The sequence below is a fragment of the Nelumbo nucifera genome, chromosome 1, assembly GCF_055504915.1.
Source record: "Nelumbo nucifera cultivar China Antique chromosome 1, China Antique-T2T, whole genome shotgun sequence".
In the NCBI taxonomy this organism is placed as follows: Eukaryota; Viridiplantae; Streptophyta; class Magnoliopsida; order Proteales; family Nelumbonaceae; genus Nelumbo; species Nelumbo nucifera.
The window spans coordinates 207,239,463-207,262,173 of record NC_142649.1 but is presented as its reverse complement, the minus strand read 5'-3'; the positions used below and the strand labels follow the sequence as shown (position 1 = coordinate 207,262,173).

At 38.1% G+C, this 22,711-nt stretch overlaps 1 protein-coding gene, 1 long non-coding RNA gene, 1 other non-coding gene and 1 pseudogene across 5 annotated transcripts; 3 read left to right on the top strand and 1 right to left on the bottom strand.

Annotated features, from left to right (window-relative positions):
* The first annotated feature begins 462 nt into the window (after window positions 1–462).
* LOC104610376 (transthyretin-like protein) lies at window positions 463–7,167 on the top strand. Of its 3 annotated transcripts, none has more exons than XM_010276951.3 (8): window positions 463–728; window positions 840–974; window positions 1,080–1,528; window positions 1,631–1,722; window positions 3,280–3,337; window positions 3,914–4,015; window positions 5,951–6,110; window positions 6,524–7,167. In XM_010276951.3, the coding sequence occupies exons 3-8, from the start codon at window positions 1,391–1,393 to the stop codon at window positions 6,979–6,981; spliced, it is 1,008 nt and encodes a 335-aa protein (XP_010275253.1). In that variant the 5' UTR covers window positions 463–728; window positions 840–974; window positions 1,080–1,390; the 3' UTR covers window positions 6,982–7,167. The 3 variants fall into 3 exon arrangements, with proteins under 3 accessions (XP_010275253.1, XP_010275251.1, XP_010275252.1); XM_010276949.3 differs by having other exon boundaries at window positions 6,521–7,167; XM_010276950.3 differs by having other exon boundaries at window positions 590–728; window positions 803–974; window positions 6,521–7,167.
* A 344-nt stretch (window positions 7,168–7,511) lies between these two features.
* Window positions 7,512–11,504, top strand: LOC148804420 (uncharacterized). Its single transcript, XR_016080997.1, has 3 exons — window positions 7,512–7,652; window positions 7,778–7,862; window positions 11,365–11,504. It is a non-coding gene; the product is annotated as an uncharacterized LOC148804420 (long non-coding RNA).
* A 6,415-nt stretch (window positions 11,505–17,919) lies between these two features.
* LOC148804419 (uncharacterized) lies at window positions 17,920–22,010 on the bottom strand (annotated as a pseudogene).
* Window positions 22,011–22,604: 594 nt separating this feature from the next.
* On the top strand, window positions 22,605–22,711 carry LOC148804418 (small nucleolar RNA R71). Its single transcript, XR_016081535.1, has one exon. It is a non-coding gene; the product is annotated as a small nucleolar RNA R71 (small nucleolar RNA).

Sequence of the window (22,711 nt, the reverse complement as noted above, 5' to 3'; positions counted from 1 at the left end):
GGCCTTGATGTTTTCGTCCTTATTGAAGTTGTCTGAATTCTTTCTCTCTTTTTCATTTTTTTTCCTATCAATACTCTTCTTGCAAAAAAAACAGAGGAGGAGAGAGGAATCCGACTTCAGTAAGGAAAAAAACATGAAAATCATAATCATGATACGTGAAGTAAAACTCAAAAAAGAAGAGAAACAATAGGTTTTAAGAAAAAAGGACAAAAAAATGAAAATAAAAAAGTTTAATAGGATATTTTGGTAATTCAACACTTTCTGTCATCTAACTTAACAGCCAAGGGGGTCTTTGTTTAATTTAATGGCTAAAGTTCAGGGTTTTGTAAATAAAAGTACAGAGGGACTTTGTCACTGACCATAGTACAAGGGGGTTATTTCTAATTTACCAATTTTTTTGTTCCTGACCCGGTGCAGGTTCGAAACATTGAATATTTTTCTCTTTCTTTTAATTCATTCTTTGATTTTTTTTCCTGGTTATCTGGTAAACGAAAAGGAATTAGGAGAACATTTGGTCAAGAAGTAAAACGAGGGAAGTATGAGCGGGTGGATGTGTATAGATAGCTGACTGTGTGGAGAGAGTCACTCTAGCTCAGTTTTAATGGGTTTACGGTGATCGATTCTGACGGGAAGTTGGATTTTAGGGTCGACAATTATATGGACAGTCATAGGGAAGAGATCCTCTCATGGACGGCTCAGGCAACCCCCTCCCCACCATGCGTCGCAAGGTCTCTCTGTCTCTCTCTGAATTCTTAATTTTTTTTTTTCATGAATCTTTTGAGCTTTAATTCGAATGTGCTAGGTCATGTGTTTACGGGATTTTCTTCACCCAACACCAGATTCGTTTACGTGATTGAAGACTCCTACTGCCAAAGATTGTGCGAAGTACTCGATGAGTCAAGGAAGGTGATGGCAGAGATTAAGAGAAAGGAAGCCATGTCCCAAAGAGGAAGAGGGGAGGAATTTCCTTCTGTGTATGTCTTTCTTTTGATCGTACGATCCGGTTTCAAGCCTGTCTTGCAATGTCCCTCGTTTTACTTATTAACCAAATATTTTCTTGATTCCTTTTCATTTACCAGATGACTGGCAAGGCATCCGGAGATCAGAAGGGGAAAATAGATTCTTGAATGGAACGGAGCAGCTAACGACGCCAAGTATAAACTCCGTTTAATTCGCTTCACACGCATTAAGCAAATACACGAATCAAAATACACGTGGCGCGTCCTCGTCCTGCGCGAATGGTGCCAGTATGGACTCTGCCCTGATAGAGGCCGAACCCCACTTTAGTCGCTTCAGCAGCCTCTTTGGAAGCCTGGAACTCACAAGGCATCCGGAGATCAGAAGGGGAAAATTTTCTTTCGGATTACAATTTGCAAGGTAGAAGGTGTCAATGGGTTCGGGCTTCGACGAGAAGAATTTCCTGGCTTGCTGCGGCAGCACCAAATTTGCCAGAGAAATGGCCGCCGCCTCTCCTTTCCCCACCTACGAACGAGCTGTTGAAGCTGCAAGAGATATATGGTTCAATAAGGTGGGTCTTCTTCTTCTTCTTCTCTCTAGAAGATTATTATCTTTTTCTGTGTTTCTTTACTCTAATTCGTTACTAACTACTGTTTCTTCGATTGGATGCCAGGTAGATGTGAATGGATGGCTCGAAGCATTTGCAGCTCATCCACCGGTAGGAAACCCAAATTCGCGGACCCAGAAAACTGCAACGGGTGAACAGTTGGGTTGCTTTTTTTTTTCCCCTCAATTCTCTAGATCATGTGGTTTTTCTACTATTGGACTGAAGATGTATTATCAGGGTTTGGTTTTGTTGGAAATGGTGATAGTTCTAGTTCAATCATGATTGATTCAGAAGAATGTTTATCAATCTATAGGCGTCATTTTTGTTTCTTTTACCATTTGGGTCAAAATATAATCTTGAACATAATCCATAAAGAGGGAGAGAGTAGACGGTTGAGTCAAAATTAGGCGGATGTCTTTGACAAGTGAGAACTCACCTCTGGATGTACTGAAACGGCATAATAAGACACATGTTGACAACCTCAAATGGTCAAGGTTTCAATGATTGATGATGGAACTGATTAGAAATTAATAAGGCAATTACTGGTGTAAATGCTAAATCGACACATTTAATCCCTTCCACAAGCACAAAATTTATAGATTACATGTGTTATGGACACACCGCCCGGCAGTGCACTCATAGGCAGCAGCACGCACAGTGGGCCACCCAGCAGCACGCACCACCCGGCAGCGTGCCGCACGCACCGCCTGGCAGCACGCACCGCACGGCAGCAGCATTAGGCAGCAGCACACACCGCATGGCAGCAGCACGCACCGCACGACAGCAGCACGCACCTCACGGCAGCAGCACTGCGAGACGCGCGCACCACCCGGCAGCAGCAGTAGGGCGGGGCCCACATGACAGCTCATCAGGGTGGGCCCACACTTATCTTACCACATCAGTTCTGCCCGCCAACTCGCCGCCAGCTACACCATTCCTCATCCCTTATCTTATCTTATCTTATCCCTTATCCTTATCTTATCTTATCTTAAGTAAGAGTTGTGTTACTATTAGGAGTAGGTAATTAGGAGTTTGAGTTTGAGTTGGATTACCCTAGCCTAGCCGAATCCAACAAGTAATTCCCTTCTGTAATCTCCTATTTAAGGAGCTACGAGTTGAAATAAAGCATTCAGTTTCCAGTCAAGAAAAGAGTGAGGAGAGTTCGGGTGGTCTCTTGGACAAATCATCCATTAGGAGAGTTCAGGTGGTCTCTTGGACAAATCACCCATTCGGTTTCCCACAATAGGGTCTGCACGCAAGGGAAGGTGCAAGGGAAAGCAGTGCTTTCTCCCCGTGGACCAACCCGTGATGAGATCCTACGCGCGGGCCCATAACAACATGATGCTCACTAACTTCGTAATTAAGCACTAGATGCTAAATTGTATTTCATCCTTACCCCTTTTATATTATTAGCAACCCTTCTTTTTGCTGAAGGTCTGGGTATTATTGTACATATATACTAATTTCTCAGGTTGCATGAGTCTGGCTGGTTTCTCATATCTCATTCTCATATGCCTTGTTTAATTAATATTTAATTAAAGAAATTTCAGAACTCCCATTTTATTTTGTCATCTATCTCATTTGGATTATGTCTGGTATCCCTTCATTCATCCATTATTGCCCGCTTACTTTATACTCAACCTGTTTTCTAGATGCTGGATCCTTGATACAATGCAGATTTTTATGGTATTAATTGATTAGTGCTCTTTTTGTAGGTGGTGTCATGGTGAGCAATCAACTGCATTAGCAACTGCAACTGAATCTAGCTTACAGGTTCATTTAGAGATTCTCAATAAAACAAATGTAGAAAGTTGTTCAACCATTACCTATTATTTTGAATACTAACGGGGTCACTTCTCTAATAGATCAAAATCATCAAATAGAAAAAAATGATGTATTTCTCTAGCTTCTTTGTTCATGAATACTTTTGCATATATCAGAATTAGGTTATTTCCATATGAAAGAATATACTAGGTCCTGCTTTCTATTATTACATGTGCCAATTCTTGATTTATAGCCAACTTTCATGGCTTTTTGTATGAAGTGAACTTGACTAGAAAGCCATCTGTTGAATCTAAAAAGAAATAATTTTAAGTAAACCATTCTAGAAATATTCACAACTGTCAACTGCAAACTGTCTTACTAGTATACTTTTTGACTTGCAAAACTGGCAGATCTAAGAGATTGAGTTGTTCCCCAGTCTTGAGTGAATCATTTCCTTTTCCTAATATGTATTATTGGACTGCAGGAGCGCTTGAACCATGGATTGGTGTTAGGAGATGATTTTTTCTCTTTCTGGAAATGGGTTCTGGTAGACCTGATTAAATATAATGCAATTCATCTTTGCAGGAACTAGTTGAATGGAATAATCGCTATATGCAGAAGTTTGGATTTGTTTTTCTTATATGTGCATCCGGGAGAAGTACACCTGAAATACTTGAAGAATTGAAGGTAAGATCTGAATTTATTTTATTTTATTTTATATTTTTATAAATGGAACTTATTTTTGTTTTTTCCCCATTTCTTTTCTATTTGTGTTAGCACAAAATATAAACTTTTCTAGAACCTGATAAGATGGTAATTTGCAATGTTTAGAAAACCAGATTGGACTGGCTGGGTGGACCAGTTGAATTGAGACCTGGGCCCTTGATCGGTTTTGTCATACCCTGAAAACCATAATTCATGAAAAACAGGCCAAAACTGGCTAACCAGCTGGTTTGACCAAAATTGGTGAACGGGTCCCAGTTTTATAAAACCGCTCGGGTCACTACATGAATAGAAAATTCAAAAGGGTAATGGCAAGACTTGAACCCAAGACCTTTATTTATGTGTATTGTCTTGTTATCATTAATGCTCTCTTTACTAGTGTTTATTTACATCCCTTTAATGTGTATATTGCTTTAATATGTACATATTTTAAAGAAGATGTGAGTTGAGAGGCTTGAACTCTGGTCATTTGTTTTAAAAATTTAGGAACTAGCCATCTATCCACCACATTCAATGTAATAATATTTGTCTTGGTGTGTGTGTGTGTGTGTGTGTATATATTGTCATCACAGTTTGACCTCCGGTTTGACTGCAGTTGAACCTCTAGGACCTGTGAACCCCTCTCCCTTTTCTGGTTGTATGGCCAGTCTGGTTTTTAGAACGTTGGTAATTTGTAGCTATTTTGTGTATGATATGTCTTTCTATGAAAATTCATCAAAAGATTCTGATGACTTGATAAAAAATGCACTAAAAGTTCTTTTGCGGACTGAATTAGAGAGCAAGAGGTCAGGGAAGGGGATGCAAATTTGATGAGGCCCATGAGGGTGCCGAAAGAGGGAGAGATTCCTAAGAAGAGCTACAGAATGTTCCCTATAGTAGAGGAGGATACTGAAGAAAATTGGTAAGATTTGGAGGAGGAAATTAATGGGGTTGAGTCTGATTCAGAAGGCTCTGGAAACAGAGAAGGGGAATCTGATATAGGGTATGATGGGGAAGGAGAATAAGTCTTGATGGATGAAGCGAAACTAATCAGAAAATCTTTTCCCTTGAAGCAGGTGATGGACATGAAGTTCAGGTAGTCAAGTATTGGTTTGTTGTTTTTCCTTGGGGGTGGGGGTGGTGATTTTGTTAGAGAAATGTTTTGAAGGCTTGAATAAGAGGAGGAAACGGGAAATAAGTTGGAGGATGGGGTCATGCTTCTTGAGAATCATGGTAGGTAATGCCCTTGAGGGAGAAGAGGGAAAGATTAACAATGGAGCTGGTAATTTCTAGAGTGGGATGCTCTTGTGCCCTGTTTTCAGGGATGAGGGCATGACAGGAATTGCGGTATTGAGTTGATAGAGTCTAATGGGGAATGGGGCTCTGTAGGAAGACTACATTGGAGGTGGTGGAACCTTGTGCTAAGAGGGGAAGGGGAAGGGGTAAAATAAAATTAGAACATGGTGTCAGGGGGAGGAAGAAAAGTGGTGAGGATAGATTCTTCGGTTGTTTGTTTTGGACTTTTGGGAAGACAATTTGTCTTTGGTATTGCATTTTGGTAGTTGTTCTATTCTCTTATGTGCTTCTCTCAAGAAAGAAAGTGAATACAGATGACATCTATCTGAAATTTGTGAACTGTCAAAGATGTGTTACATTCATCACTTCAAAGTGTACATCTCACTCAGAATGCCCTTTTAACCTCTCACAGCAAAAATGTTTTTTTTTTTTTTTTTTTTTTTTGATGAATGCTCATAGCAAAAATGTTAATCTTAAGGAGACTTTCTGGCTGACCTACACATACTTCAAAGCCAGATATCACTCTGTCTTCTTGTTTTCTTTTTATTATTTGTTCTTTCTGTTAGGTTACATGATTCTGTAGTTTATAATTCTAAGTCGCTTTTCTACTTGGCTCTGTCAAAGAAACGGTACCCGAACAGACCCATAGTCGAGTTTGAGATTGCAGCTCAGGAGGAGATGAAAATAATTGAACTGCGTCTTGCCAAACTGTTTGCAGCTAAAGCAGAAGTCACTTCTACTATCAGTACTCAGTATTACATCTCTCAAGTGACAAAAGCAGAAGGTATCTTTTATATAACACTGTCTTCTTTTTTAATCAAGTAAACTGTTTATACTTATTAACAAATGTCTGTTTTCTTGTTCCATTAATGTTCCTTTGCATCCCCATGCTGTTCCCCTTGTTTTTTTTGGTTAACTTTGTTGCATGTGTGTGCTTAATTTTTTGTGCAACAAATTATTGCACAAAAGATTGTGACATCCCTCTAGCACTGTCATCCAACTTGTATGATTCATTAGTAGATTCATGTCAAGATATGTATGGGAATTCATGGAAGTTCACTCTATGTTTGCAAAAAGGATATATGCACGAGACAAAATACAATATCATTTTGAAAAATCGTGTAGTGTAACTTTTGAAAGTAAAAAATTTGGTGCATTTTGTCCAAGGTTGATGTTTTGTTCTTCAACTTGTAGAAGATCGTGTAAGCATAATTGGAGCACATCTGACTGCCGCTTCTGAAGTTCATGGCAGTGGTAAAGCATCTCAAAACTCAGCTAGAACTCGCCCTCCCATCACAACACATGTCTTGGATGTCTCTCGTGGATCCCCAGCTGCTGGCATTGAGGTACAGTTGGAGATGTGGAAGGGCAGCAGACCGTTCCCATTGTTTGGTGAGCTTGATTCAGAGGGCTGGATACTCCAAGGCTCTTCATTTACAAACAGCGATGGGCGTAGTGGCCAGCTAATGGGCATTGTTGAAAGCGTGGATCCTGGGTTCTATCGAATAAGTTTCAATACTGGGAAGTACTCCCCCAGTGGGTTCTTTCCGTATGTATCCATTGTGTTTGAGATCAAGGAGTCTCAGAGATTGGAACATTTTCATGTTCCTCTGTTGCTGTCTCCTTTCTCATTCACAACATACCGGGGAAGCTAGAAAACTTCATTGTTGGTTCTGATGCCACTACTTCTGTGAATAAACCCATGTCCATTGTGTTTCTTAATGAACATTTTGCTCGTTAGATTCTGTACTTGTTAGTGCTCTTGGATCATGGCCATGTCAGAATGATTGGGTTTTTTTTGCCCTTATTTTATGCTTATCACCCTCTGTTATATGTTGCCATGTGTTGCTTGTTTGAAAGGCCAAAAACCAGAATGGTTTATTACATGATTAAGGGCTATGACTATAAGCATCTGAGTTGCAAATTTAAGGGCCAGCGACAGTCTAACGTGCTTTAAATTGAGACACCGACCATTTGCTTGATACTTGGAAGAGTCAAAAGAATTCAGAGTATGTATGGTTCACAGGAATAGAGGTCTGGAGCCGGACGTCAGCCGTTTGGTTGGGTGGAATCGGAATCCGATTCCCATTCGGGCGGAATGGCATTCCCCCATTTGAGGGAATGGCCATTCCCGACCCACCCCCTCGGAATTGGATTCCCATTCCAGCCAGTTAAAACAAGAAAAATTAAAATGACAAAAAAACCCCCACAAACCCCCGATTCCAAATTTCCAACCTCTTTGTCCTCTCTCGTCACTCCCTCCTTCAAACCTTTCTGCAGTTTGGCAGTTGAACTCTGAAGATCCGACCTGAATTACTCTGGCCAGGTAATCACGGATCTCTCTTCTTCGAAATTCACCGCCCATGCTCTGACTGAATCTTCTTCTTCCTTGCCTCCTCTTCCTCCTTCCTTCTATTTTTTCACTAACAAATATGGTTTTATGTTTTGCAGATCCGCTCCTACTCTATTTGGGATCAATCTACTTCTTCACTGCTACCATTAACGAGTTTTTCACACCAGTCAATCCAGGCAATCGGTGAGTATAGTTCATAGTTGATAATCTACTGATTAATTTGTTGTTTTGATTAAATCGATCTGTGATAGTTCCGTGTACAAATTTATTCTTCCAAATCTCTCCTAGCCAGTGAAGAAGACAATCTGGTATAGAAATTGTTCCTTGGTGGGAAGCATAGCCAACCATAAAGCTATTGTTAACAGAAAACAGCCTTAACCAGATATTCCATACCCTCTTTGTTGAATTTCTTCCAAATTTTATTTCATTCAGCATTGTAATCACTAAATCAGAATGTGTCATATGAAAAGTTTAATTGCTTGAATCTCAGTATGTCATTTCAGCTGGGCTAGACTAAATTGATTAAAATTTAGGTTATTTCAGAGGAATGGACGGTCTGTTATTTTATGGTGGTGATTTGGGAACAACTCATTGTTATTATGTATTCATTCAAATTGGTGGTTGTGATCTTTTTTTATTTTATTTTATTTATTGATCAATAAGTTGTGGTCTCATTACAGTTTCTCATTGACTGTCCCTTTCTATTTTTTTTTTTTTTTGTTTCTATGCTTTCTAATTTCTTTCAAGGAGACAGAAAATATACTGCATTGTTTAGAAATAATCAAAACCATCTAATGAAGCACAAGTTGGGATTTAAACAAAAGAAATAGTACATCAGCCCATTCTTAATCTGTACAAGCTCTACAGACACAGAAATAGTACATCAGCCAATTTTCATTGTGGGGAGACAAGAAAAGATTCCAAGATTGTATAGGATTAAGCTTTTGCAGGAAAAAGAATATATATGTATTTTTTTTCCATCTGAAGCAGGGCAGTATTTTTTCAGGTAACTGCAGCAGGAAAAGACTGATAAAAAGAAGAAATAAAAGCAAAAAAGAAAAAAGGAAAACATTAAAAGCTACGAGCAAGAGCCAAGAGAAAATAACCCAAAACAGAAAACGAAAAACACAGTGTTGGCCATGGAGGCAACTCTTCAATCTGTAACTGCTATCCTGTACCATAACAGCGTTTTTTTTTTTTTGATAAATAAACCATAATAACTTTTTCACAGTAACTTTCAGAGACAGAGAGAATGTTTTTAGACCCAAAAGGATGGATCACACTTCCCAGCAGTATTTCAGTAATTCAGTCTGCTCTTTTATCCTATCTGTACCAAAAACCAGATAGAACCTTCAAAATCAAACAGCCTAGTTGAATTTATACACCGACCAATCCATGGCGTAACGTTAGCCGATGATCTGCCTAGTTGAATTCTGGACTAAGCTTGAACCCGTCTAAGATTTTGTTACTGGATGGAGCAGGAAGCTTCATTGTGAATGACATTGTATTACGAGAACATTGAAAGATTCCAACTCCTCTGTGTCAGCTGATGTCCATCCATATAAGAGAGAAGCAGAAAAACTTTTTATATGTTAATGGGGTTCCATGCAACATTGTATTGTATAAAGTGTCTTATTGAGAATCTCTCTCTGTCTGTGGATTCCCTTCTCTTTTGGGTTACTTTTGTGCAGCTTTCGGTATCCACATTCTTCCTCCCCCAGCCCCAACCCCCAATCCCAATCCCTGGCAGTGAGCTTCAAACCTCAAAGCTAAAGTTACAAACAAAAGCACACCCTGCTGTCTCACAGTGCCACAGAAGTGCCCATTTATATATCAGAATCTTTTGATATAATTTGCTTATACATAATGAATTCAATCCAGCCAGGTCGAATCATGAATGGAATCAGGTGGGGCATGATATTTCACATAGTATCATGATGAGGGTGATCATAAGGTAGAGATGATAGACCCAGTGTAATGCACATTTGTCTTTTATAGTCTAAAATAGATCTGCCAAACTACTTTATACATAAAAGTTCTAACCGGGTCTATCATGCCTTCCTTCTAGTAGGGGTGTCAATTCGTTTGGGCTTTGCTTATTGTCAGAGAAATTGAGTGTTAAGATGATATAATTCTGATGAATACTCTAATCGGATTTTTCTACAGATTATTTCTGTTTTTCTTTTGTTTTTTTTTTCTTGCGTGGAATAGCCTAACCACATCTTCCTGGAAGCTGGAAATGTCAGAGACATGCCTATCCATACTGGTTGTCCTAAATTTACCATGATTTTCTTTTATTTTAAATTTTCCCAAAGCATTTCTCTCCGGTAGAATTCTAGTTGCAAATGGAATCTGTTCGTTTTCAAATCTGCATGTTATGTGGTTTTGGTGTTTCTGTCTCTGCCAAGTGTCAGCAGCGAGTGAGAGAGTGGGGAAGTTTCAGAGGTTATCAGCAAAGGGAGGTTTTAGATAATTTCTTTAAAAAAATCTTTACATTTTAAACGATTATTTATTATCAATCTATTATGATACCAACTGACGTGTTCTCTGGCTGGTTGTATGGATGTGTCGGATTTTCAAGCTTGAGTTCTCTTTACCATTATTAGAGTAAAAGAAAACATGCCAATTTCAAAGTTAAAATGATGCTAACCAGAACAATAGGAAATTCTTTTGATCTCAAAAGACTTTCTATTCAAGGTAGAAATCAGTGGGTTGGGTCACTGAGATTACTCACAGCCAATGACCCAGTAATTGAGATGGTCACTTGGCATTTTAGGTATAAGGGGCCATTTATTAACAGCTGAAATGGCTGAACTGAAACAATAAATAATCAATCCAATTCTAGCCATAGTCATTAAGGAAACAATAAGTCCATTATTTCCACATCAGCTTGTTCTCTTTTGCTTCTCAACCCCTTGGAGAATTTTGTGGCTTTTTATTTTAAAAAATAAAGAAAATCAGAAAGGGTTACTTAAAACATTCAGTTTCCTTAATTTTTATTAGGAAACTGAATACAATCACTCCCTAAGGCAGGGTATGATTCAATTTAGATCTCTACCCACAGGATACTACAGCTGTACATTTTTAACATATTGAGTATAGTCATAAGCTGGTAAGAGGAGCCACCTTGACTGTAGAAAATAGTTCTTGGAATGGCAGACTTGGCTGGGCAGAGGAACTCCATCTGGAGGTAGGAAATTCTTCCGTAGGAGGTTCAAACTGTCAGAGAGGTCTCCTTGGTTGTAACTCTCAAAGGAGTATGAGTTAGCTCTATATCTAAGCTGAATATCTGAAGGAATAAACTGGACTTGGTCCTGGGATTTCATGTATAAGCTTGTATTGTATTCTATCACTGTTTGTGGTGTTTTAATCATGTTACATGTAATTTAGCAGTAAAAGGGGCCAGTGCTTGATACAATGGTAAAATTTTTCACTGACAAGCATGGAGAAGCAGATTTGAATCTAATAGAAGCCACTTCGGAAAAAAATGCCAAGGATTTGGTCCTTATCTGGTTGACCCCTCCTAAGACCCCAGATAGCTAGGACCAAAGTGGAATTTAAAACCTGAGTTCTAATTTACTAAATGATATCATGAGAGTCTGTCTATGGGCTCAAATCTTGAATTTCCTAGTCTTTATTGGGAACCTACTCACTGCTGCTTCTGCTCCTGGATGGGTTTTTTCAGAGGCCGCTTTGACATGTCATCATCATCATCATCCTTGCCTTATCCCAAGTTCCCAAGCATATGGAGTCAGCTACATGAATCTTGTTTTTCCATTCAGGGGATGGGACAAGTTTTATTTTATTTATTTATTTTTTTGAATATGAAACTACAAAATTTATTCAGATGTAAATTCAGAGCCCATAATTTAATAATGAACATGGCACTCAATAGAGTGAAATGATGGAATATAGATCATACATGCAACTGACCCAGAAGGTTGGAATAAGGCTTTATTGAGTTCAGTTGAATTTATACATGGAAAGGTGGGAGGGATTACTATTACTTGGTTTATGCATTTTGTAATGTTTTGAACTGGTTTGTTTTTGAAGAATTTTGCTATTCTTACTTTTGGAATATGCTATTTGTACATTTTCCTAGAGCTTCTTTGAAATTGTTTATTTTTTGGGGTAATATAGTTTAAGTTGTGTGTGTAGATTAAGGAGAACAAATCTTCATGGTTGGTCAGGAGTACCGTATGGTAATGGTAGATGAAAAGTACTGGCATCGAATGCCTGATGAGTAACATACAACTAGGTCTAACAGTCTCCTGTGAAGCTAAAGGCACATATGCATATTATTCTCAAATTCAGCATCCAAAAACTTAAATTTCTTATTTTTGTTATGGCTTCACCGCAATGTTGTCTGCTGTCTACCATCAAGGATTGCAATCAGAACTATGAATTTTGAAGGGCTCACAGAGGAACATCACACCTGAAATAGCTATCCCTCTCTAACTCTCTTAAACAACACATTATGCCACATGCTAAGAGACAAAGATGGGGAGTTAACAGATGGAAAGTTTTTGTCCGCTGATGTTATCTATGAGGGGATGTCTAAGTCCAATTTGAAAAGTGAGGGTAAATCTTGAACTTTAAGAGATTGGTAAAGTATGATTGATAAAAAAAAAGAGATTGGTAAAGTACGAAATGCCTGGAGAGTGCATACAAGGCTATATAAAAAATCTAATCAAAAGAAATATAGAACTTTAAGAGAACGCTTTCCTTTTCAACACTTCTGCCTTTGTAGAATCAGCTTTACCAATCGGTCCACTGTACACCCAGCAGATGTTCCCGTTTTCATCTCTTAAAGCTCTCCCAATGCTAGCAATACCAGGGCTACCTGAGGCACTTCCGTCAAAGCTTAGTCTAAGCTCCTTTCCTTCTTAGAGATAGAACCCTGGAGATGTGTGGGGAGGATGGAGAGGAGAACAGAAAGGTTTTTGATGAAGGCTGGGTAGATTGTACCGAAGATGCAGACACGGAGGAAGATCTAGAAAGCCAGTCTAGTATAGGCAGTGTGGAGTTCGATAAGGTCGCAGAGGAAGAGATCGCCACAACTCTTAACTTGGAAACTCTGTTTCAAGAAGTGCAAGCTGGGAGAACCTCTTTGTTGTGCCAGTAAAGAGCTAAGCACTCAAAACAGTGTGGAACATCTCCTTATTGCTATCGGTGATAAGCCTGACTCATTCTCAGAAGCCGCTTATCCCAATGTTTTGGTTGTTCAGGAAAGGGTAATGAAGTATCTGAGACTTTCCAGAAGCAAAGCGAAAGTACAAAAGATAGGAACAAACATGACTGTGAGAGAAGTGATATCTATTTAGTAGAGGAGGCGGAAAGGCTTTCTTGCCAGAACCGAACCAAGGATTTAGAAGAACCCCATTTTCAACCGTAGGGTCCGACAGGCTTTGCTTCTAATTCCAGCAATCCCATTCTCCCCCAAATCAACCCAGGTAACTGTCTTTTCGGTTTGTAATACTAATGTTTGCTCTTTATCCTATGTCCCTAATACAGATCAAAGTCTAGAGGCTGCTACCCGTGAAGGTGGGGATGGGGCAAGAGATGGCAGTGGAGATAGGGAGGGCCAGGAGGGTGAGATAGGAAATGAGGAAGAAGCAAAAGGAAATAATAGGAAATGAGGAAGAAGCAAAAGGAAATAAAAGAATTCTGGAAATTCTTGAATGCCTGTTAAAGGAAGTAGTTGGGAGCAATAAACAAAAGGAAGGGCCAAAGGGAATTAGAATAGAAGAAATTAAGGAGAATCTGGACAAAGGTTAGGAATTAGAACAAGGAGGGAGGAATACAAATTCAAAAGAAAGAGAGTTGGCTAGTGAGGATTCCATGGCATTTTTTGTGCAGAAGTTGGGATGTAAAGTGAAAAGTCCAAATGACTTAAAAAATGTTTCTACAAAAAAAGGGAGAAGAAACTAAGGCTAAAAGGAAAAAATTAAGTGAAGTGGAAAGATTGATGAAAGATGTGGAAGGAGGTAGTAGTCTTGGTGTTAAAAGGGACAGGAGGAAAGGGAATAAGTGAGGGTAAGAGAAGGGCTCAAGGAGTATAGCGAAATGAAGATCATAAGTTGGAATGTCAGAGGGCTAGGAAATGCTAGGAAGAGAGCAGTAATAAAAGAGGCCATTAAGAAAGACCCAGATGTAGTTCTCTTGCAGGAGACTAAAAGAACAGATTTTGATATGAAGTGGGTAAGAAGTGTTTGGAGAGGTAGGGGGATTAATTGGTCATTTCTGCCCTCATGGGGGTTTGTAGGGGGTGTTGTGACAATGTGGAAAAAAGAAGTATTGGAGGGTAAGGAGGAGCTAATAGGCCAATTTTCAATTTCCCTGAAGTTTAGACAGGTGGAGGATGGGTTTGAATGGGTGTTAACCAATGTCTATGGACTGAATGGCTATAGAGAGAGGAGGCAACTATGGGAAGAATTGACTGATATAAGGGGTTTGTGGGAAGGACCTTGGTGTTTAGGAGGTGAATTCAATGTAATCAGATTCTTGGAAGAAACAAATAGTACTAGGCAGAGGTCAACCATGAGCATGAGAAAATTTAATCAATTTGTGGATGCCTATGGACCTAAGGAAATCCCATTGTCACATAGTTGTTTTACTTGGTCCAATCTCCAAGTGAACCCAATATGTTCCAAGTTGGACAGGTTCTTGTTTTCAAATAACTGGAAAGAACATTGGGGAAGTTTAAATTCTAAACACTCCCAAGGGTGACATTCGATCACTGGCCTATAATAATTTGTAAGGAGGAGGTGAGAAATATAGGCTCCACTCCTTTTAGATTTGAAAACATGTGGTTTGGACACCTGAGTTTTATTACGAAAGTCAAAGATTGGTGGCTTAAGAGTAATCCAACAGTGAAATGGAGTGGAATGAGGTTTCATAAAAAACTCCAACATCTGAAGGGTAGAATCAAGGAGTAGATTCTGTTAGAGTTTGGGAGACTAGAGGAAAGGAAACAAATGGTGACTGCTCAAATTGAGGCATTGAATAATAAGGAAGGGAGGGGATGTTTTACAGAAGAGGATAAAGAGCAAAGATGGAATCTACGTAAACAATTAGAGGACTGTCTTTTGTAGGAGGAAATAAGTTGGAGACAAAAGTCAATGTGTAAGTTGTTGAAAGAGGGGGATAGAAATACCAAGTTTTTTCATGCAATGGCAAATGGAAGGAGGAGAAAGAATTATATCTCAAGTTTGGAGATTGAAGGGGCAACAATTTCCAATCAAAATAAAATTGCAAGGACTTTTGCAAATTATTTTAGGTCTATCTTTAGAAGACCCTTAAACAATAGGGTTTAGATTGAAGGATTGGAATGGCCTACGTTGAAGTTGGAGGAAAATGAATGGTTGGAAAGGAAATTTGATTTGGAAGAAATAAAGGAAGCAGTGTTCTCTATGGATAGATCAAAGGCACCAGATCCTGATAGTTTTACGATGACTTTTTATCAGGATTGTTGGGAGATTTTAAAAGAGGACCTAAGGATAGTATTTGATGAATTTTATTCTTGAGGAGTGATAAACCCAGGGCTAAATTCCACATTCATTGCCTTGGTTCCCAAGAATAGGAATGCTAATCACTCAAGGGACTATAGGCCGATCAGCTTGATAAACAACCTTTATAAGATCATTGTCTCGCCCAAAATTATTACCCTTGGCTAAGTGGTCGTTGAAGCGTAGCTTTAGGTGTCGAATCCACAGAGAAGCTGATTAAACCAACAAAAGGAGTTATCATTAAGAGTGAATAACCTAGAAAAAATGATTTTTTAAAAATAAAATAAGGGCAAAAATATTTGAATAAAAGTAACGATGATTAAAGGATGAAAAGTAGTATTGTGATGAACAAGGCTTTGAGATTCACTTGATCGATTTGCTTAACTGGTTTCGACTTTGATTCCTATTTGTTACTCAATTGCAAGTTTCACATCCCAAACAAACAATCGGAAAATATAACTTGAAACCAATGACTAGAACAAAAGTATTTGTTTTGAGAGAATTAATTTTTTATGAAGATCTATTCTTACAAGCTACCCAAGAACGACAACATATCAAATTGACAGTATTGCAGTTAAGGAACTCATAAAATAAATCTACCCAATCAATTTTTTTTATAACAAATTGCACATAAAAAAGAGCATGACTAATCTTATATGGAAATTGAAGAATATAACTCAAAGGTTTATCAAAATAATAAAATAAATCTCTCAAGAACAAAATTAAACATTGAAATCTCTCAAAGAGTCTAAGTAAAACAACAAGTAAAACTCATCGATCAAGATCCTCCCTAGCCTTGTTGACGCTTTGGCCGTGCTTGGACGTCATTCTGCCATCTTCTCTTCTGTGAAAGACTAAGAAAATAATGCCAAAACAACCTCTGGAAGTCGTCCCCCTTTTAGGTTAGACTTTTCCTTTTCATTGTGCTGCCAGGCTCATCAATCTTCTTAACCCGGATCCGCGTCTTATCCCCCAATTTTCGCCTGAATATAGATTGATTTAGAGGAAGTTATTAACAGATGAATTATAATTCTATCTCTTAGCTATTCATAACCTCAAGAATCATCGAATTTCGACATCTGTAGAGAAAGATATGCTCAAAATACGGGACCCTGTTCAGAGTAATGCGGGAAACGAATCAACACTCATACTTGGGTCATGGAATTTGGGCTTAGGTTTCTTGCACCTATGTTTGGGCTTTCTTCCATTCAATTATTAATTCTTTCAACATAAAAATTGCATAAATAATAAAATTAACATTTATAAAGATTATTATGAAAAAATATTACTTTTAAGCTCTTTATTTTATAAATGTCAATTGTTGAGCACACTTTAGATATACATTTTCATGCTTTCGTCACAATCCCCAACCAGCTTATTGTTAGTCCCTAGCAATTTAAGTGCAAATAAAAAGACAAAGCATGATGATAACTTAAACAGAAATCCAACAAAATCACTTAGGCATTTCAAACAAAAATGTTAGAAAAAGATCACAAATGCTATCAAGATTACTTCAATTATAACTTACAAAAGTGAATGTGTGTGAACTAAACAAAACCTTCATACCACAAACAAACAAATGATCACTTAAAAAAAATGCCAAATTTATGGACAAACAAACAAATGATCATTGATCATAAGATAGGAAAGTTATTTGTTTAGAACTACACCATTCTTACTACAAATCAGCTTCAGGTTTTCAATCAGTCAAATATGAGAGCAATACAAATAGAAATTAAGCCTAATGAGAAAGACTGTTCCCCAAGAAAAGATGTTTGTCTTTTGAATTGACGGAAGATTATTGTACCGAGTCTTTTTTTTTTCAAATTTTTTTTCTTTTTTTTTCTCTTTTTTTTTTTTTTGATAATGCAAAGTAGGGAAAGTGTAGAGTTTTTCACATAACTAATATTACACATGTTATTCCAAAGGCTTCACATAACATAACATGAACTAGCTCCCCCTCTCTTTTTTTTTTTCTTTTTTTTCGGAAATTGACTAATATCATCCTTCAGCTTATCATCCAAACATTCCTCAAACCAAATAATTTCATTCTAAACAGAAACTAACCAATTCAACAGATCAATGAAAGTTCATAAGTTGTTTCCTCAATTCTCCACTCACTCACAAAAAATGTGCGATGCTAGAGAAATGTGCGCTTAAACATGACAATTCTCTTAGCTATATATATTGAACATCCATCAAACCATAAAGCTTAGTGTTATGCACAAAAAGTTTTTAGAAGTTATTCTTTGATAATCAATATAGAAAAAGTGACTTAAACCAAATAATTTTGAAATCATACCTAGATAGAAAAACATAAAGTCCAATCTAAGCTTCTCAAGCATGCAATGCAAACTTATTCACACAAAAACTACCAGAATAAAAACAATAAGTAGAGTTTTGGTTGTCTCTCTTTTACACAAGAAGAATGTATATATAAAAGTGTGTATATTATGTGCATGCAATGCTACCACCCCCAACCTGAATGAGACAGTGTCCTCGTTGGCGTAAAAAAAAAATAAAAGAAATAATAAAGCAAATGGTAGGGGACACCTGAGCGATGGATTGAGATCGGACCTGCAAATTTATCAACTAGAAGAAGGAAGCATAAAAAAAACTAATAAAAGAAAAACAAAAACAAATAAAAGAAAAGAAAAATAAAAGTGGTAGTGCGGAAAGATAGAACCTGATTAAGCATTGTAGACCGGAGCCACAAGAGTGATTTCCTCAGGTTAGTCTACCCTCTCCACATAATGCTTTAACCGTTGTCCATTGATTCGGAAAACTCCCCCATCGGTCGGATCCTCAATCTGAACAACACAGTTAGGAAAGACTCGCTTCACCACAAATGGACCTATCCATCTAGATCTCAATTTTCCTGGGTGGAGATGAAAACGTGAGTCATACATATGCACCCATTGGTTTGGCTCAAAATTCTTCCTTAGGATCTGTTTATCATGAGCCGCTTTTAGTTTAGCCTTGTAAATCCTAGAATTATCATATGCATCATTCCTCAGTTCTTTTATCTCTAACAACTGTAACTTCCTTTGAATGCCTGCAACATTTAAATCAAAATTAAGTGCTTTAACAGCCCAATAAGCTTTATGCTCAAGCTCTACAGGTACATGACACGCTTTTTCATAAATGAGTTAGTATGGTGACATCCCAAGGATTGTTTTGTAAGTAGTACAATACGCCCAAAGTGCATCAGAAAGGCGTAAAGACCAATCTTTATGGTTTGGGTTGACCGTCTTTTCCAAAATTTGCTTGACCTCCCTATTAGCTAACTCAACTTGCCCATTGGTCTATGGATGGTAAACAGTTGATACCTTGTGAATAACGTTGTGCTTGCGCATCAAAGCTTCAAAAGAATGATTACAAAAATGTGCCCCTTGATCACTAATGATCATACGTGGCGTACCATACCTAGATAACATGTTTTCTTTTAAGTACTTAATAACAACTTTGTTATCATTAGTACGACACGACATAACTTCAACCCGTTTAGACACAGTCAACAACAAACAAAATATAAAGATAACCAAAATAAGGTGAAAATGGCCCCATGAAATCAATACCCCAGCAATCAAAAATCGCAATAACCAAGATGAGTTTAAGGGGCATCATGTGACGACGAGTTAATGTACCTAACCTTTGGCACCTATCACAAGAACGACAAAAGGCATTAGTATCCTTAAACAAAGTAGGCCAATAAAGACCACTTTGCAAAACCTTTGCAGCAATCTTCTTCATAGAAAAATGACCATCACAAGATTCAGAATAACAGAAATTAAGGACACTATTAATCTCACTTTCTAGAATACAACGCCTCATGATTTGGTCAGGGCAATACTTAAACAAGTAGGGATCATCCCCAAAAAAAATTTCTTACCTCAACCAAGAACTTACGCTTATCTTGTGAACTCCAGTTCGATGGAACTTCACCTGAAACCAAGTAGTTAACAATGTGGGCATACCATGGCACTTGGCTAATGGTGAACAAATGCTCATCGGGGAAATCATCTTGAATGGGTGGGTCATCATCAGCAGAATTATTGAACTCTAATCGGGACAAATAATCAACCACCACATTTTCAACACCCTTTTTATCCTTGATCGTTAGATCAAATTCCTGGAAAAGCAAAATCCACCTAATCAAGCGATCCTTAGTATCCTTCTTAGAAAGAAGGTGCTTAAGAGCTGCATGATCAGTAAACTTAGTAATAGGTGATCCAATGAGATAAGCACGGAATTTATCTAAAGCAAAAACAACAGCTAGTAGCTCCTTTTCAGTTGTGGAATAATTCCTTTGAGCATTATTAAGAGTTCTACTATCATAATAAATAACAAAGGGCTTCCCCTCCCTTCGTTGGCTTAAAACAACTCCCACTGCATAGTTACTAGCATCACACATAATCTCAAATGAAAAGTTCCAATCTGGTGATTGCATGGTCGATGCAGTGGTTAGCTTAGTGATGGGAGTTCTAAAAGCTTCTTCATACTCTGGGGTCCAATCGAACTCAATATTTTTGACTAGGAGGTTGCATAATGGTCGTGCTATAGCAGAAAAATTTTGTATGAACATCTTGTAAAAACCAGCATGTCTGAGAAAAGATCAACTCCATTTTGGCCTTGTCAACCTCTATTCCTCTTTTAGACATGATGTGCCCCAAAACTATACCTGAAGACACCATGAAATGACATTTTTCCCAGTTAATCACAAGTTCTTTTTCTTCACACCTAGTCAAAATCGCTTTCAAATTAAGTAAGCGTGAATCAAAAGAATCCCCCAAAACAGTCAAATCATCCATAAAGACTTCCATGCATTTTTCAACCATATAAAAAAACACACTAAGCATGCAACATTGAAAAATTGCTGGAGCATTACATAGACCAAACGACATTTTACGGAAAGCATAAGTACCAAAAGGACATGTAAAAGTAGTCTTATCTTGATCTTCTAAAGCTATCTCAATTTGATAATAGCCTGAATAACCATCAAGAAAACAATAGAAAGGATGATTAGCCACACGTTTTAAGATTTGGTTAATAAATGGCAATGGAAAATGGTCTTTCCGGGTGGCTGCGTTTAATTTCCTATAGTCAATGCACATGCTCCACCCAGTTACTACCCTAGTGGGGACAAGAACTCCTTCATCATTTTCAACTACTATGACCCCTGATTTCTTTGGCACAACCTGTGTAAGATTAACCCATTTACTGTCAGATATAGGATATATGATTCCTGCGTCTAATAGTTTTAAGACCTTTTTAACAACTTCTTTCATTATTGGGTTCAATCTTCTTTGGGGGTCTCGACGTGGGATAGTTCCTTCTTCTAAATGAATCCTATGGTAACATATCAGTGGGCTTATACCTTTAATGTCAGCTATGGTCCAACCTAGTGCAACCTTATGTTCTCTTAACAGATTTATCAATTTCTCATCTTGTTCAACACTAAGTTCAGAAGATATTATAACAGGAAAGGTATCACCTGGTCCCAAAAATGCATGTTTCAATCCTTTAGGTAGTGGGGATAACTCCACTTTGGGTGTCTCCATAGAAGATGGCTTCGGATGGTCTCTCTCACATGGAAACTCCTCAAAACGTAGTTGCCAAAACTTAGTTTTTCTTATCCTGCATATCATTAGAAATAGAGGAAACATTAGAAACATCATTAGTAGGATAAAACAAAAATTCAGAATTCAAATAAGAATTACAGAGGAGATATTGTAAAGATTCAAAATTTTCCCTTTCATCTACTTCCTCTGTAATGAGAGTCTATCATGTAGGTATGATAGCACTCGTCCTTGTCTCAGGGTTACTTCCCAACATGAAAAATGTTCACCTCAAGAGTCATATTCTCAAATGAAAGGTTCATCAAACCATTCCTACAATTAATAAGAGTATCGGCTGTAGCAAGGAATGGTCTTCCTAAAATAAGTGGAATCTTCGACTCACTGTCAACTACAGATTGGGTATCTAAAACCAGAAAATTAATAGGATAATAGAATTTATCAATCTGAAGCAAAATATCTTCTACTATCCCCCTTGGTTTCCGAATAGAACGATCAGCCAACTGTAACACCACGGACGTGGGTTTTATCTCTCTAAGACATAACTGCAAGTGAACTGAATAAGGCATTAAATTTACACTTGCTCCTAGGTCCAAGAGAGCTTGACCGAATTCTTGTGTCCCAATATGGCAGGAAATTGTGGGGTACCCTGGATCTTTGTACTTTGGTGGCGTTCTCTGTGTAATCACCGCACTTACCTGTTTTGTCAAAAATGCAGTTTTCTTGACATGGTGTCACCTTTTCATGGTACATAGATCATTGATCACCTTGGTATAAGTTGGTACCTGCTTAATCACATGCAACAAAGGTAGATTAGTGTTGACTTCTTTCAAATGTTCCAAAATCTCACATTGGTTGTCTGAAAATTTTCCTCCAGATCTGAGAGCTTGGGAAAAGGGCACATGGATCGTAGCCTCCTTTTCTAGCTCTTTTGAGGGGGCATCTTTGGTTCTGCTCGATGTGGTGATATTTGTGTGAGGTGGGCTTGGCAAAGGCCAATCTAAAACCTTACCACTGCGAGTGGTGATGGCATGGACCCCCTTAATGTTCTCCGGACCAGATGTGGATCCCTGTACCATATGCGACCCCTTTGGATTGGTCTGAGGCTGAGATGGAATTTTGTCTCTCTCTTGTATAGTAAGAGTATTGGTAATGTTAGTTATTTGACTCTTGATATCCTTGTTCTCTTCAACCACTTGCACAAGAACAGATTCAAACTTTTGGTTAGTCTTATTCTGTGCCTCCATAAATGTTTGAAGGTGTAGGATGAAATCTAGATGATTGCACATCTACACTCCAATCATTGTTGGATGATGTAGGTTGGTTTTGATCATCCTTCTAACTAAAATTGGGATGATTCCTCTAGCTAGGGTTATAGGTCTCTGAATAGGATGAGAAAGGTTTTGTATACATTCCTAAGGCATTACATTGTTCTTCATAAACCTCTCTCATATCACCATAGGTTGGGTAATCTCGAGCTAAGTGATCCAATCCCCCACAAACAAAACATGAAGTTTGAGTTTTTACTTTGGCAACTGTGTGGGTGACTTTATTATTTCTCATATTTAAGGCCTCAAGTTCCCTTGTTACAACTTCAACTTGGGCTTTTGAGGTTGTCTTCCTCCTTAAGATGGTAAATCCCGGTTGGACGTGACCTATTAGTACTATTAGTAGCACTAGGTCTAGTCCACGTGTGGGCTTTCTCAACTAACTCATTCAAGTAATCTATGGCTTTTTCAGGATCCTTTTGCAAAAACTCCCCATTACACATCATCTCTATGAATTGGCGCTCCCTGCTGGTTAAACCCTCATAAAAATAGCTAACTAACCTCCAACTTTCATACCCATGGTGCGGACACAGGTTCTGTAGCTCTTTGAATCTCTCATAGGCTTGGTATAAGGTTTCACCATTCTTTTGAGAAAAGGTTGAGATCTGTCTCTTAAGGTT